The sequence below is a fragment of the Anas acuta genome, chromosome 1 (genome assembly GCF_963932015.1).
Source record: "Anas acuta chromosome 1, bAnaAcu1.1, whole genome shotgun sequence".
NCBI lineage: Eukaryota > Metazoa > Chordata > Aves > Anseriformes > Anatidae > Anas > Anas acuta.
Window position 1 is genome coordinate 19,235,103 of NC_088979.1, and position 16,037 is coordinate 19,251,139.

The window sequence follows — 16,037 nt, forward strand, 5'->3', positions numbered from 1 at the left end:
TTTATTCCAAACAGACACTCCATAAGCAACAGTGGATTTTTTTTTTTTTTTTAACATCTGATTTTATTTCATTTTTCTATATATTTCTGTTCAGAGGAAAGCTTAAAAAAAGTCATAATCGATACATTTAACTGACATATTGGCAGTAGGCATAACATTTAAAGAAATGGTGTTGAGCAATGTTGACAGACAGCTTGCAAATACCATACAGTTACTACAAGGAACTAAAAAAAAAAGTAAAACTATGATGGAGTCCTTAAGAGACAAGATCAATCTTAACACTTATGTAAACAGCTCTTTGAGTCTAAGATATTTTATCTGAGAAATTATTTTAAGACTTTTTTGGAAATCTTTTTAGTGAAGACAAACAGAAATAGACTACAAATTAAACACAGAGCCTGATTCTCCCAGGGACAAGTCTTCCCTGGCTTTCAGAGGAATTCCTTCCTGGCTGTACTTTCAGAGTAGAAAATGTTTCTTAACTGTATTTTAATGCCTAATCAATTATCCCATTTCTTATTTTACTATAGACACAAAGTTCATTTTAAAATAATCAGATCTATTTTATTTTCCCTCTGAACTTGACACCAGATCTTTTGTTAAGAAATAAAAGTTGAAATCCATTTTTAGTAACCTGCTGCCAAAAGCAGCTATCGCTGATTGCATGAACCCAGATACAAATGAGCAACGAGGCATTAAACTTCTAGATACACTAAAGCTAGATGGATTGATTTTTCCAACAGAAAACCAAACAGCTTGTAGGAAGCATGTCACTGATAAACAAAAGAAACCACAAAAGCAATAAAGAACATCATAAACCCATTAACAATTCGCAGAATAATATGCTAGAGAATAATCTGCATTCCAAACAAAAAATATTTGCCAAAATATTAACAGCAACAAGTAAAAGGCAGCTTTGCATTAAAGCCAGAGCTGGAAAAAAGCCCATGTTGGATGAGCACGTAGCTTGTGTGATACATAAGTATCTTGCTTGATTGTGTCTTTTTTTTACTTTATTTTTTATTTGGTGATGTGAAACTGGCTGTGGTACTTCCATGCCAGCCCCATGGCCCCACCTTTGCCCCCGGTTTCTCTCTCTTATTCATAGCTCCCATCACCAGAAGTGACAAGCAGCTTCCAACAGCACAAAGTGAAAACAGCTGCCTCACTTCTTGTTGCCCACAGAGCAGGTCCATCAATTCGGTCTAAGGGGGAGAGGCAGAGGCTTTTATTGCATTTTATTTCATCCTGACAGTTTCCTGAGGGAAGCAAAGGTATCCTTGGCAGTCATTGGGACCTGATTTTCTAGACAGGTCTCAGGACACTTAAAAAGGCATGCTCCGATTCTGGAGGATGACTCAGAGTACACATCCAGAGATCACACAAGTGGAAGCATTTTCTCTTTGACACAGTTTAAGTTAAAGCTCCAAGGTAAAGCTGCACAGGGAAGAGCAGTGGGCAGTCACACGTTGCTGCTTTGCTTTCTTCTTGGTCAACCTCTCTAGAAAGACTGCTGTGCTGAGGCTTGGGAGGACTCCTCCTTAGCACAAGCTTTGGTGTCTACTGGCATACCAAAAGCATTATCTGTAATCTCAGTACTCCTTAGGTGGGATCTTTATGGCTTCCTAATGCAATCTCTCTTGCCCCCCAGCTGAATGAGGGCTGTTCTGGTATCTATCTATCATGGAAGGTTCCCCTCTTTTCAAGGCTCCCCCCACCAAAACCCAAACAAATTACAACAAAACACCTCCTATCAAGCTTATATACATCTCTGAGAATCACACAGCTAGTGTCATGCTTAAAAGGAGTGGATTCTTCTTCATGGAGTGGTGAGATGGTTGTTTTTCTTGAGACATTTACTCAGTTCATCTTTTGAGCCCATTATCACAAACCTGTCCTGAAAGGTCAACCTTTCACCTCACCCCAGCCGAGGCAAATCAGACAGCTGCGGGGGGCAAAGAGGAAGAACCTTGACAGCTTTGTAAGTCCATCTCCTACATGCACTGTCCAAACAGGAAGACTGATCTGGATCTGGGACTAGAGGCTCCTGAGGTTGGAAGAAAAACAGACATATCACGCACATCTGTGTATACAGAGATGCACACGATGTTACAGTTGAAAAACATTCATCTTTAATTAGTGAACATTAATTTTGATCTATTCCTTGTTTTACCATTTAAGATCTTACGACTAGGTTTGCATTTGGAGTAATGAACATTTTTATTTACCTTTTTGACTTATTTTTCCCCCAGCACTTGCTTATTACACCCTTGCGTTCTTGAGATACTGCAGCATTCCCTGTCACAACCTTTACTGAGACAAAGTAAATATTTATTACACATTTACCTTCTGCAATACAATTAAAGCAAAACAGTTATGGGTCAAATTGTAGCTACCACTGTTTGTGACAGAACCAGGATTTTTGCTTCTCATTTATCCTATTAGTTGAAGAGGTCTGAGAGACTCAATGCACATTCATAGATCAATGTATAACTTTTAAAGCCTGTATCAGCAGTCTTGTATTTCCAGTTTAATGGTATCATCATGAAGGTAGACATCCACACAGGACCTGGTGGAACCATCCACCAGGAACTAGCACACAAGCAGTCCATGGTAATGAAAGCACAAGCCACACTAATTTTCCTTTTTGATTTAGGATTACTTGATTTGCATGGACTGTAGAAGTGGTTTCGCCTTTTGGACCTCTGTCCTTGCCAGGGAAAGAACTGCCGTGTTAGTGGCTGACTGAGATGGTGACCGCTCTTCCAGCAGGAGACAACAATGCTGTGATGTTCCTGCCAGTGGCCATTTAAAATCCTACGCATCCCATATGCTACAGTGCAGGGTCAGACTCCACAAGGGAGCAAACAACACTATTCCCTGGAGCAAGAGTGTTATCATACGGAGGTCAAATGTGATAACAGTTCTGTAAACCAAACTGATTGCACTAGAACAATATAAAATTATTGCATTAGAAATTGGGTTAAAGTTTAGCTATAGTAAAAAAGAGTATTTTTGATTCAACTATTATGTAAACAGGACAGACAAAAAAACACCCTAAGTAACAACATTTATAGCAAAAGAACAATGGACTCTTTTAAAAAGGACTTTTCCCAGTTTGCTTCCACAATTCCTTTGCTCCTTTAATGCTTTCTCTTTTCACACACTTCCAGTAACCTTGAATTCCTTGCTGTTGTGGTACCTGTTAATAAAGTTAGAGCACGTTTAGCATTTACACAAAAAAGACACTTATTCACAGACTGTGTAAATACATGTATAATATGTAAAGCAATGCTGCTGCTCCCATGGTTCACATGTATCATAACAAGTCTTGATGGCAGCAGTTCTCCCAGATTCATAAGCAGTAAGGAGTCTTCAGTTTAAAATATAATTCCTTTCCATTAACTATCTTTACTTGTGTTTCTATAAAGTGTTAACAAGAAAGTTGTAACAATAATCTTTGGTATTCATAAACAAGTATGTAATGGGGAATAATAGATGATGTTGGCTTTTTACCCTCAAACCTCGATGCATTCGGTTTTTCAGGACTCCAAGAAACTCGCTGTGGCTGAGGCAGTCATCTCCATCCAGATCAAAAATCTTGAAGATGGTATCCAGAACGTTATCTGAGAGCTCCTGTCCTGTTGCCACCTTCACTGCCCTCTTGAACTCAGCTAGTAAAGACATAATATTACATCACAGGTGACAGAACTTGAAAAGACATTGCAAAGCACATAAATTGCAGGATTCTGCACAATTTACAATGTCTTCTGGATATTTTAACTGGAGAATTTGGGATGTGTGAATTAGTGGACTATATTAGGAAATCTCAGTTCATGCATTCTTGAGCTTACTTCGTCTTTTCCCAATCCTTAGTAACTGCATTATAAACTTTTGAGATGCAGTACTTGTCAAGTAATTTTCATTTTCTTTTTCTTTTTCGTTTTTGTTTTCTTTGTTTTATTTCCTTTTATTATTATTTTTTTAATTTCATTTTCTTTTTTCTTTTTTTTTTTAATTTTCTTTCTTTTTTCTGGAAGTAGCTCAATGCTGAAAACTTACATACTTTTGTTTGACACCTATGTATATAGATAAGTGTTTTCCTCACTACAGTCCCACAAAGAATACTATCACTTTATCTCAAACCAGTTAATTACAGAAAGCTCTTTTTCTCAGAGAACAGTACTTCACAATATACTCCACCTTAACCAACAATCCCCTCAGGAACTCTGTAGAAACACCCACCATCAAATACTTAACATATTCTTTACAGCACATGACTTTATACACCTGTAGCTCTATTACTATTTTTTTTTGAGAGTTACTAAGACATTGGCTACCTTCACTTAAATTATAATAGAAGAGTTTTTGAGGACTGAGGGCAGAAAAAACTGTCATACCTCTCTGGAGACCTACTTTCCTCTTCATCTTTTTGGCCTCTCTTTATACTACACCAAATATACTATAGTAACATCTAAAATCCCTACTTTTGGTCTTGTGGTATAAAGATTTGAAATTTTGACTCACGTAAAACAAGAAAATGTGTTGGGGTTGCCATAAAACAGAAGATAGCAAGAGTGAAAAGGTTATTGTTTATTACTGCAAACACAACCACACCTCATGAAGTGGATGCATTTTTTGAAGGCATCACAGATGTGTGAATTTCAAGGAGGAACTGGAGGTTACTTCAGTATAGTGGTATTGTAGATCATTACAGCAAATTGTCCCACTAAATGATAAATATAGTAATATTGTGGTTCTGCTTTCATAGATAAATGTGGTTTATAAATAATGGCACAAATATGATTAGTTCTGAAGCTTACTAGAGGAAAGAGCACTTTTGACTCATCTTTCATCTTTACCTCTGAACAATTTCTCTTTTAATGCAGTTGATTCATTTACTTTTGGTATAAATATAATTAAGTTGAAAATCTGTCTGTAAATGGATATACCACAATTTAAAAATAACATGAAATATGTTATGCTTATAGTAGAGTCTTAATTTTGTCTTTAAAAATGTGTTAACTGTTTCAGCTCTTTATGCTAAATATAAATCAGGTGGCACTGCAATTTTTGAACAGAACTTGAAGAAAAGGAGATGGATCTTCTGAAATGTTGGAGCATTATAATCTTCAAACCAAGAAAGGTAATCTTATCAGAGAGAAAAGATGAGCTACAAACTTGGAAGAAAAAAATATCTAGAATAAATGGGAGGACTGAAGGACTGATATATTTAGATAAATATTCATATGTGTGTGAATAAACACATGCACACACATGCAGAATAAGAATTAGTAAGTAAGATTTAGGAAAGGATTAAACATGTATACATGTAACATCCATGAGTTACCTCAGACACTGTTTTCCATCACAGTGTGGTTCAGTGCATAAAGAAATTCACAATTGCCTGTAGGTTGGGAATCAGCTTTTACAAAGAAACATGGCCAGAGTGAACATCACCTATTGGCCTCATCATCCTTTGGCACTTAAAGATGTGATACTTAATATAGAAGTGAGCTGAACTCTCACTTTTGACAATTATCTCACTATTAATTCATCCTCTTTCTTCTCCGCTCTTTGTACATCTTGCCCAAGTAAAATCAGTCTCCTTCCAGACAAGGAGACAAAACCAAACTGACAACCCAGAGAGAGAATGGCCATGAACACAGTTGGGACCTGGGGCACCTGAAGAAAGAAGTGAAGCTGAGGGAGCTGAGGAGAACAGAAGTGCACAGGGGAATCTAGCTGCAGCCTTCAACTACCTAAAAGGGGTTATGGAGAAGTCAGAGCCATGTTCTTCTCCAGGGTGCATGGAGGTAAGGCACAGTCACTGTGAACTACAGCAAGGGAAGACATCTTCATGACAGTTAAGCACTTGAACAGGCTGCCTAGAGAGGCTGTGGAAACCAAACCCTTCCTGAAGGCTGGATTAGCTAGTGATGAAAGTTACGACCTGTAAAACCCCCCAGTTTTTGCCTTTTTTGGTTTAAACAATCTTCATGCTTCCCTCTTGAGAATACTGATTTTTCTTCCTGTCTTATCACATCACTCTCACCTTTTTCAAGTGAGCCAATCAAATATTTATTTCAACGGATGTTAATGTCTCATCAACTTTCCTCAGGAAGTTTTCATGTTACTATTTTCAAATAGCTTAGGAGAGCTGTCTTTCAAGCATAACAAGCAGGAAACAATCTCAGAATTGTAACAAAAAGTGCATGTATTTGAATGAAAATTTTGTTGCGTTGCTCCTAATTTCTATTACGTGGGAAAGAAGCAACTTCCCCAAATCTTTGTTTTAAAAAAACACTTCACTACGTTGTTTGTTTTTCTTGTCTTGATTACACAGCACTACACAAGCACATGGAGAAGGCAGACAGTAGGCTGAAATAAATGAAGCATGGCAAGGTGAAGCTGAGTAGCACTTACCCCGTTTAACAGGACGATTGGCTACAGTAAACATCTGCATGGCAATAGAAAAGTCTTCCAGGTTGTTTGTAAACTTGCAAAAAGTCTTGAATTCTTCCAAACTGATATTCTAGAGAATCAAAGAATTCAGATGATATATATAGAATAATACGTTCAACTCCCAGTAAATCTATTTCCTTAAATTTGGTGGGACCTATTATTTAGTCGTGATTACTTACTCATTGCCAATATTCACATTTCTCAGTTGGTAAATTGTCATTGTTTTTATTTGCATAAAATTCAGAAGCTGTTATAATTCATTTGGAAACTAATTATATTTTCAGATACTCGTATTCAAATGAAAACCTGTACATGCAAATTAGGAAGCAAAACAAAGGATAGTGTATGTACCAACCTCTCCTGCCTCAAATCTGTCCTTCACATTCTGCCAGTAAATTTCGTTGTTTTCCTCATCAGTGAAGTACAGCAACCACTCCGCAAAGTCCTCTTTTCTCATGACATCCAAACCCTTGGAAAACTGTATGAATTCCATTTCTTGCACTTCTGTTTGCAGATTTTCCATGAACCTAAGCGTGAACAAATTTTACCCAGCAGTTAATACCAGCATCATTGTGTCACTACTACTACACTAAATGCATTAGACAAACTTCTGGGAGGAGGAGTAGACTAACTCCTAACCACAGATACTATTGACATCGTTGTTTAAAATACTTTTGATTTGATTGCACCTGTCTGTGGGTGCAGATTTGCTCCCACTGCTGCATTTCAGTAACGACACCAGCAGGGTGCTCCCTAAGCCTGCGTACAGAGACTTCTGCTGCTACAATAATGTACAGATAAAACAGTTTAGACATGAGAGAGACATGTTTGAAAATGTGCAGATAATTAGATAAAATGATCGATGAGGCAGTATCATAAAGAATGAGTGAAAAAGGACATGGTAGCTAAAGGCCTGACATGGGATTTATGAAAATTCATATTAATGAGAGAGGAATGACAAGGTTGGAAAGTGCCTAGAAAGAAGAGGCCCCAGTAATCACAGAGGTGAAAGAGAAGAGGAAACTTGAAATCATCACTATGGGAAAAGATGACTAAAAGCCTCACAGACTGCAAAGCCTCAAACTGCAAAATGGGGTTTGGCAACTCAGTTCTGCACTCCTGAGAGAACGGATTAGTGAGGATTACAGATGGCATGTTGAGGGTTTGGAACAGCACAGAAAATGATGTTGCAGGTATTTGGGAAGGTAGGAAGAGAGCTGTCTGAGAAAGGATGGTGTGAACGTTAGGGATTTTAGGAACCACCCATTCTTCTAGGGAGAATAAGAAAAACCACACACGAAACGAGTAACAACATGCACGTACAGAGCTGGAACTGTATAGCTTAGAGTTTCCCCAGTTTGCTCTGTGTGGCCATTATCATTTCTTCTGGCCTCATGTGAATTTTGAGAAGGAAAAAAACAATGGTGTGTAATGGTGTGTGAGCCATTTAAAGATGGGGCAATGTACAAACGTTTTCTTTTTTTTTTTTTAGTGAACATAAAGGTTTAAAACACAACCATGCTTGCCAGAATCCTTTCATTACATCAAAAGAACTCTGCTTTATTGAGTTGCAAAAATTACTGACAGGGGGGAATGAAATACTTCTATATTGGGACAAAGCAATTAGTTGGAGAAGAGGACAGCCAAGGGTCTGTGTAGCAAAGAGCAGTAGAGGCTCATTTGCTCATCAGTTTGTATGGCCTCACTGGATTTGAATTCTTTTCCCTGAAATTAAGGCATTTTAGCCTGCACAGCTATCTTTAGTTCTTTAATGAGATCACTCGGACAATTAGTAGCTCGAAGCTCTGTGAAGTCTATAAGGGTTTAGCTAAGGACTGCTCCTCATAATCTGTCTCTTGTATTTTCTTCTCTGATAATTAGAGCTGCACATGCAAATAAAGGGCCAACAAGTGCTTCACTGCTCTGGACATGCAGGTAAGTGAAAGCCTGACACTGGAAGCAAATTTAAGATTCAGGCTGTTGTCTTACGGACCAGCAGGAGCTCACTTGCAGCTCGCAAACCTGAGCTGGCCCAGCGCAGGCCGGCAACAGCAGTCCTGTCCCACCACCTGGAGGAAGGTTGTAGGGCTGCTTGTAGGGCTGTGTGTGTGCCCTCAGTGTGCAGGATGGGCTGGTGGAGGAGCGACAGCGTGAGCAGCAGGTGTTTTTTTTTGGCTGGGGGAACTCAGAGCACCATGGCCTCAACAGCCTTTCAGAAACTGGCTGCTTTCTGCTTTGAAAACCCCGATCCTCAGACCACTTCTTTTAACCCCCTGTACCTGCTCGTGCTGACCAGGTAAGCGGGACAGGGGCCTCCCCGATGTGCAGGCAGGGCCTGCTGTAGAGCAGCCATGGAGTCGCTCCAACAGAGACTGACTTTGCTGCCTCCTGGGAGTGTCCACCAGAAGTGAGAGTGGATAGTATCTGGGACGTGTGGCTTCTGCTTGGCTGGAAGCCACAGCAGAGGCCATGCAGAACAATACCTGCATCTGACTGTCGCCTCCATACCATGTAACATCCAGTCTGGGGGAGGAGAAGCTGCTGAAATTGAGGTCACTTTCAGAAATATGGTGAAGATATGGATATAGGGAAACAAGATAATGTTCATTTTAGTGTTTTATTTTCTTGTCCTTTATTCTGTGAAACATGGACAAAACTTGTGACAGGCATAAGGTCTATTCTTAAAAGTATAAGGTATTTACCTTGGGGAGCTAACTCTTGGTCACTAGCTGTTCTGGTCAGTTGCTGCAAGTGATGACTAACTATACATTCTTCCATCTTTCCTAAATATTGTATTTGCAGGTTCTACTTAAAGACAAAGCCCTCAGTGACCCACCCTCTGGCCATTCCCTGTCAAGGTAGGACAGCTGAAAGACCAAGTGTTCCTACATGTCAAGGAAGGAGCTGGTGGCCCACGTAGCCACACACACTGGCAAGCTTGCTTCTGAACCCTCTTCTAGTCCGACAGAGAACGAGGTACTGTATCTTCCTGTCTCACTGTGGGTTCTCCATTGCCTTTTCTCAGGCCTGGGTCCTTGCTCTCTCTGGTTGCTTCCAAGCAATGTTATTGCACACCAACTGTTGCACAACAGCCGTGCACCTTCCTGCACCACTCAGAGTAGGGAGGGGAGTAGGAATTACTTCTTTAGGTATGAAAAAAATTAATGGGTATTTCATTTCAACTTGTAGGCTTGCTCCTGGCAAGCTGGAGTGGGAAGATTTCCTGTTGTACCAAATGCTACTTGGAGCAGCAGCTGAAATGTGTAATTTAAAATTTAAACGTGATTGCCTCCCATATTACAAAAATTAAAATACCGTGAATCATCACATCAGTATTCTAGGTCACTCTTATTCCCAGATGTGAGAGTTAAAAATCCTAATGAGTTTTTTAAAGAGAAAGTTATTAAAATTTATTAAAAATAACTTTCTGGTTAGGAAGTAAAACCTGATACTTATATGCCAAGACACCACTAGGGTAGATACTTGCTTTTTTATCTTCTGAATCATGGTGTGGTGAGTTTCAGCTAGAAATTCCTTCAAAATTTCTTCAGATATTGGGAAGAACAAGCATATTGATGAAATTCTTGCTTTCCTAAAGTCAATAGGTGTGTACTTTGAAGAAAGACAGAAAAGGATGCTGATCTTAGATGTGCTCTTCGATTCAAGAATAACTACACTGGAAATACTCTTACATGGCAGTAACTTGAAAATAAAAGCAAGTCCTGTTTCTAAATAATGAAAAGGTAAATCATAAATTTGTAAGATGAGGAAAAGGCTGGGAACAGATAGTACTTTCTTTATGACAGGCTGTTTTATCCACACTCTCTGAAACACCCACGTTGAAGGCCAATGGCCAAATTTGTTATCGTGTTGCAACAGCATCCAGAAACCTTATCAGCATTTAGCCCACATTCTGTAACGTGGATCTATAGAAAGAGGGAGTCTCTCAAGACTTTGGCAACTCAGCCTTAACAGAAGTGAAAATGTAATAAAAGTGGGGAGACCTCAAGAATGCAGCTATTCTCTCTCCAACCTGAGATGTTGCAATGAAGTACTGGCTTCCTTATGGCACACAAAGTAGTAGAATGAAAAGCATAAGGAAAGGATAGGGAAAGTTTTCCTTCCTATACCTCTGAATCTGAGTTGAAAGTCTGTACAGAGCTTCAGTTCTCTAACACAGAACTGACCAGTGCTTGTGGCACTGCTTTGTAGGATTGAAACTTGACAACAAAGATAGAGGTGAGTACGCCACCCCAGCATCTGTACTCTGCTTTGGCTCCTCTTCAGACACTGGAGTCCTGTTGGAGACTTGATAACCCTCTCTGCAATAAAGGACTGCTACAAGCAGCTGCAAGGTTGCCTTTTTTGCAAATACACGTTTTCCAGAACAGAATATGGAAAATCTAATAAGGGCTTGACCATTAACCTTCACAGAATATTTAAATACACACTTGTAAATTCAGCTTTGCAAGAGGTAAGACAGTTAATCAATCTCACCATTTTCAGAGTTACAGGCAAGACACCCTTTGATTTAGTGTTCTCGGTGTTTCCAAATCAAACATAACAAAACTACTCACTTTCATTTAGAAGCACTCTGTAGAAGCCCATCAAGCGATTTGTTTGATAAGTATATAGGTATGGAAGAAACAGATTCTTCTCAGCTTTATTACTGAGTATTTTGGAAATGTTCAGATTCAGCTGTGATAGGAATATACAACCAGAAAGCCAGATTTTGTTCTCATCTCTTCCCCTTTCTCACTGTCTGATTCTAGTTGCATGACATGTAATCTCTAGGTGGATTAGGGGCCTATAGCTATACATATACACATAGATACAAGCACAGGTACAGAGACAAATAAAGAGACAATGATAATTGCATTTTTTGTTAAAGCACTTCCAAATCCATAGATGAAAATCATTGGAATGTGCAAACTATCACCGCAGCAAAAGCTCCACTGGTTGATGATGCTACTTGCAAGATTCTGCCTCTATGCACTGGCACAAACAAATTCCAGCCCTAGCAGTGTGGTTCAGTCTAGATCATTCTGGTTTTTTAAATGAAGGGTTTCAAATGAAATGTACAAAGGAATTTCAAAGCACTGAAAGAAAGAGAAACAGGACAGGTGAGGGAAAGGCATGTTCTCTGCATGGTTGTACAAACAGTGACTTTTGGGCTACAGAACAAAGTAAAGAAGAAACAATGATTAAAGAACATTTCTAGTGCAAAATTCTATTATTTGATGAGCAACAAATCAGGTAAGAAAATGACATGAGGTGGATTTAAAACATTAATTTTCCTTATATGACTTTGATAATTATTTATCTGTACTGAAAAGCAGTTTTTCAAAAGCCACTCCAAAGAAAGAACCAAAAAACAAAAAACCTACCCCACCCCCAAGCCCTGATTAGAACAATTTTGAATAATCTTTCCATACTCTCTCCACTTTTTCTTTTCTTCCTTAAAGGAGATTGTGAGAGATTTAAGCTTGCTTGGGGACAGATTACAGGAAAAAATCATAGCAGTCATAAACTATTTAGGGAGTGAATTACTGTCTCCTCTTTTATTTGGGATTAGACATACTTAAATAAGATGAGTAGGGGACTTTTTCAGAAAAACAAAACAAAACAAAACACAGTGGCTGTCAAGAAGAAATACTTGCTAGACCTAGAAAAAGTAAATAATTTTCTTCTCAAAATAAAAAACAATACAATATAGCTGGAATTTAAAGGACAAGTGAAACATTTTTGGAAGGAAAAGATTGAAAATTATTTCTGTCTCAAAACCCCACTATGACGTTTAGATGTAGAGCTTAGGGATATGGTTTAGTGGGGACTGTTAGTGTTAGGTTAGAGGTTGGACTCGATGATCTTGAGGTCTCTTCCAACCTAGAAATTCTGTGATTCTGTGTGATTCTGTGATATGACTGTGCTCTGTACAATAGCGAGAAAAGAGCTTGACTGGTATCACAAAGTATGTAAGCAAAGATTACTTCTTTACTTCTGCGCTCATAGCAGCCCAAGAAAAGTTGAAAAATGATCTGATATTATTTCATGGTCTCATTATGTCCAGTATAAAAGGAGTCTGAGGACTGTCCTTGTGTGTATCCCCTAACTATGATTTCCAAAGAATCATGTACCAGCTGGATGTAGAAGGCATTGTAGATGAGATGTAGAAGGCATTGTAGATGAGATGTAGAAGGCATTGTTAACCATTTTCTCCCTCTATAATCAATGTGCCTCCTGTATTTGGGGCTTTGACATGGAAGGCACAAGAGCTGGCTTGCTTGAGCAGCACACTGCCTGAAGATGCAGACAGTTTCCATTTTCTTTGTGCCATTTGAGTACAAAGAAAGGAGAACAAGGCAAATTAACTACCCTGATATATTGGCTGTCGCTGTCCAACATTTTTTAAATGTTTGAACTGTGGGCTGAAAGGGTTGGACATCTTGGTGAAAATGTAGATACAGATGGTTGCACACTTACAAAAGGATTTATTTTTTAAGTCAGCCAAACTGAATAGAGAGCGTGAGGAATATACATGTAAGTAATGAGGTGAGAACACTACTCTCAGCTTTCTGAATTCCTGTGTAAGTACAGTGAAATTTTACAAAGAAAGCATTCCTGATTTTTTTTTGCTTTTTTTTTTTTTTCGACCCAAGTTTCAAACCTGTGTGACTCTACAGCACTGCAATATCTGTGTATTTAACTAATGTGACAAGTTTTAGTGTGTCCTAATCAAATCTAATCACCCCTACTTTCTACTAGGTACTGCACTGATCAATGGAAAAGCTTTCTAGGCAAGAACTTGGAAAATGATAAAAGCATTTACCATCATTATTTTCTGCTTTTGACAATGATCTATGTCTGTACAGCTCATCAGTCATCTCTTGTAAAAACAGTGTGGCACTTTGATCAAACAGCCAACAATAGCTTCCCGCGTAAGGTAAAATGTTATGAGAGGCCATCAGATAGAAATCACTTTTTCTCTGAACAATAGGAACCTAGAAAAGATGTGCTTGATTTACTTGCAAATAAAATCATGTGAAAAGTGATATCTTCACACAGGTTAAAAAGACACTGATCCTTTTATTCACCTTTCTGTGTGTTAAACAAACTTCACTGTCATGTTGCAACTGAGATGGAGTGTCTATGCAGTGATAAAGAGGCACATTCCAACTCTATGAAAAAATAACTGCCACTGTTGAAAAATTACCTGCATTAAACCTTACACTTATCCCACAGATTTTAAGAGCAAGATGTGGGAGTTTGATTTTGATTACAGGCCTCTATCTGTGTGGTAGGCAAAGGTCTTTAACCTACACGTTCTGAATGTACTAGGTACATAGTTTTATCAATGTAATGCCTCAGTGGGTCAGTGTAGGATTTTATCTAAAACCTGAGGCATTTCAGTTTACACTGTATATGCAAACACAACCTTTTACTGGTGCTCTCATCCTTTTGTTTCATTGAGAGGCTCTATGGTATTTATAGAGAAGGGAGATGTAGGCATCTTGAACTTATTTTACTAAGATTCCTATTGAGTTGAGGCCTTCAAAAGAGAAAGGCTATTTATTTAAAGGCTGGTATGTGCCTGAGCCAGTGGAGTGGAACACTCTTTAGAGTTAGGAAAATTGTCACTCTTCCTTTTTCACTCCAGTTTTCCCCAAACATTTATTGATTGCAAGAATATCATTTTTAGGAGGGATGATAAGGATTCCCCTGATTTTGAACAAAAATTCAAATCAACATTTATCACAGTTTATGTTCACAGTCTGTAAACATCCAATTATTTTTGCAGAAAAGATAATACTAATGTAGATAATGTTCGCTTGATGTTTTGTTCAAGATATGTGTCCAGATTCACAGAGGTATTTAGTCATTTAACTTGTATTTATCTCAAAGTGTGTATTTGGATTCTGGGCCCGAGTTCGCATAGCAAGATGTGTCTTGAATTCATATTAAAAATAGCAATTGATCTCCCAAGTAACAAAGAGTTTTCACCAGTTAAGTTGTGATGCTGTGTAAGTAGTGGTCATCATTACTGATCGAAATAAACACTGGAAGAAGGATCTCCTTCAATTATAACACTAACAGCTGATACCCAGAGGCATTTTCTAGTTGGAACCAACTACAGCAGAGCTTTGTTCTCTGATGCAGACAAGTATTACAGCATCTTTCTGATACGTGCATGGTGCATGAACTGTATGATTTCCTACTCCAGTCTTAAAACTTTCTCTGCAAAGCTTACAGTGAAATAGACTTGCATACAATGCTCCTTCCAGCACTAATGGACACTTGATATGCCACTGAGGTTTCAATCTGACGTTCTGTTTACCATCTGCCTTAATTCTGAGCTCTGATGTGCCACAAAGTACCTATCTGCATTATCCCCTTGCAAAAGTAGTTCAAAGGATGAGAAAAAAAGGGAAAGTTTCAACAAAAGTTGGAATTTGAAGCAAGCAGAGAAATTGCCTGTATCGTTCCATGACAGCTGTAATGGGGTGGGGAACATCTCAACTCAGTAAAGTGTAATTGATTAGCAGACACTTTTTTGGTGATGTGATCAAAAAGAAGTAAAATACAGATGAATCATACTGTCTTACACTATGCCATTGCAGAGCTGCCTAGAATGGTAGTCTCAACACGAATGGCCTCCAGCCCCACTGCTGCTTTTGAGTACATCATGGTATTCAATGTCTCCTGCAGAGAGTTGATTCAAGGAGCTAAAACAGAAATTTAATCATGCAAAATCACGAATAGTCTCCTGATTGATTACCCGCTTAACTTTCTGATCCAACTCAGTGTGGGGTCAGATTAATGCCCGTGTTGGTGCAAAGTAAAGGGGTAGGAACAGGACTGGTTGCTGTTAGGTTGGACTAGTTGAAAAAATACCTGAAAAACTCAGAATAGCGAAGTTTTTCCTTTCCTTCTTTTCCAAAGAAATGTACCAACAAGATGGTATTAACATCACAGCTTTCCAGTTCTGCTCCCTATAAAATAATAAAAAAAAGTATGATTATTGCTATCTATTCACAATGAATCTGGAAATATTTATTTGAACTAGAATTTCACAAGAGATGCTTGTAATTGAATTACTGTTCCCAAAGCTATCACAAAAGAATCTCAAAGCTGAATAATTCTTTAACATTAATTGGTAACACTGTGTATATGCACTACTTCTAAATATTCTGTATGAAAGCTGAGTACAATTTACAACCACCTTTGGCGTATTTTATTATTAGAAATGAGAATGTTGCTAGTTAAATCTTTAAAAGGCCTTATGCTTAGGTGAATAGGGGCTTTAAATAAAGTTAACATCTCTGTAAAAAAAGTTTTTAGTCAGGCATTTCTAATTTGTTACAGTCATCTAAAAACTATAAATAAAACTAGAAAAATACAAACTTTCACAGTATTCTATTATTATATTGTCTTAGAAGGCTTCTTGCCAATCTTCAGTGTTCTTCATTTTTTCTACGTTTTCTAAATGTGATGAAGAGATTTCTGCAGAAAAAGGATGCACATTTTTTCAACTCAACAGCATCTTTAACAAGCCTAAAACCACACATAATGCT

At 38.2% G+C, this 16,037-nt stretch overlaps 2 protein-coding genes across 8 annotated transcripts in view; both read right to left on the reverse strand.

Annotated features, from left to right (window-relative positions):
* ZDHHC20 (zinc finger DHHC-type palmitoyltransferase 20) overlaps positions 1-16,037 on the reverse strand; it is a 319,226-nt gene that overhangs the window by 168,293 nt on the left and 134,896 nt on the right. The gene's annotated exons all lie outside the window — the stretch shown is intronic.
* MICU2 (mitochondrial calcium uptake 2) overlaps positions 996-16,037 on the reverse strand; it is a 150,036-nt gene continuing 134,994 nt past the window's right edge. For both annotated transcript variants that reach the window (XM_068671430.1, XM_068671422.1), the window contains exons 8-12: positions 15,358-15,455; positions 6,821-6,992; positions 6,427-6,535; positions 3,517-3,674; positions 996-3,202 (exon numbers count right to left, since the gene is read on the reverse strand). In XM_068671430.1, coding sequence (XP_068527531.1) covers positions 3,098-3,202; positions 3,517-3,674; positions 6,427-6,535; positions 6,821-6,992; positions 15,358-15,455 — 642 coding nt within the window. In that variant the 3' untranslated portion in view covers positions 996-3,097. The remainder of the gene's footprint in view (positions 3,203-3,516; positions 3,675-6,426; positions 6,536-6,820; positions 6,993-15,357; positions 15,456-16,037) is intronic.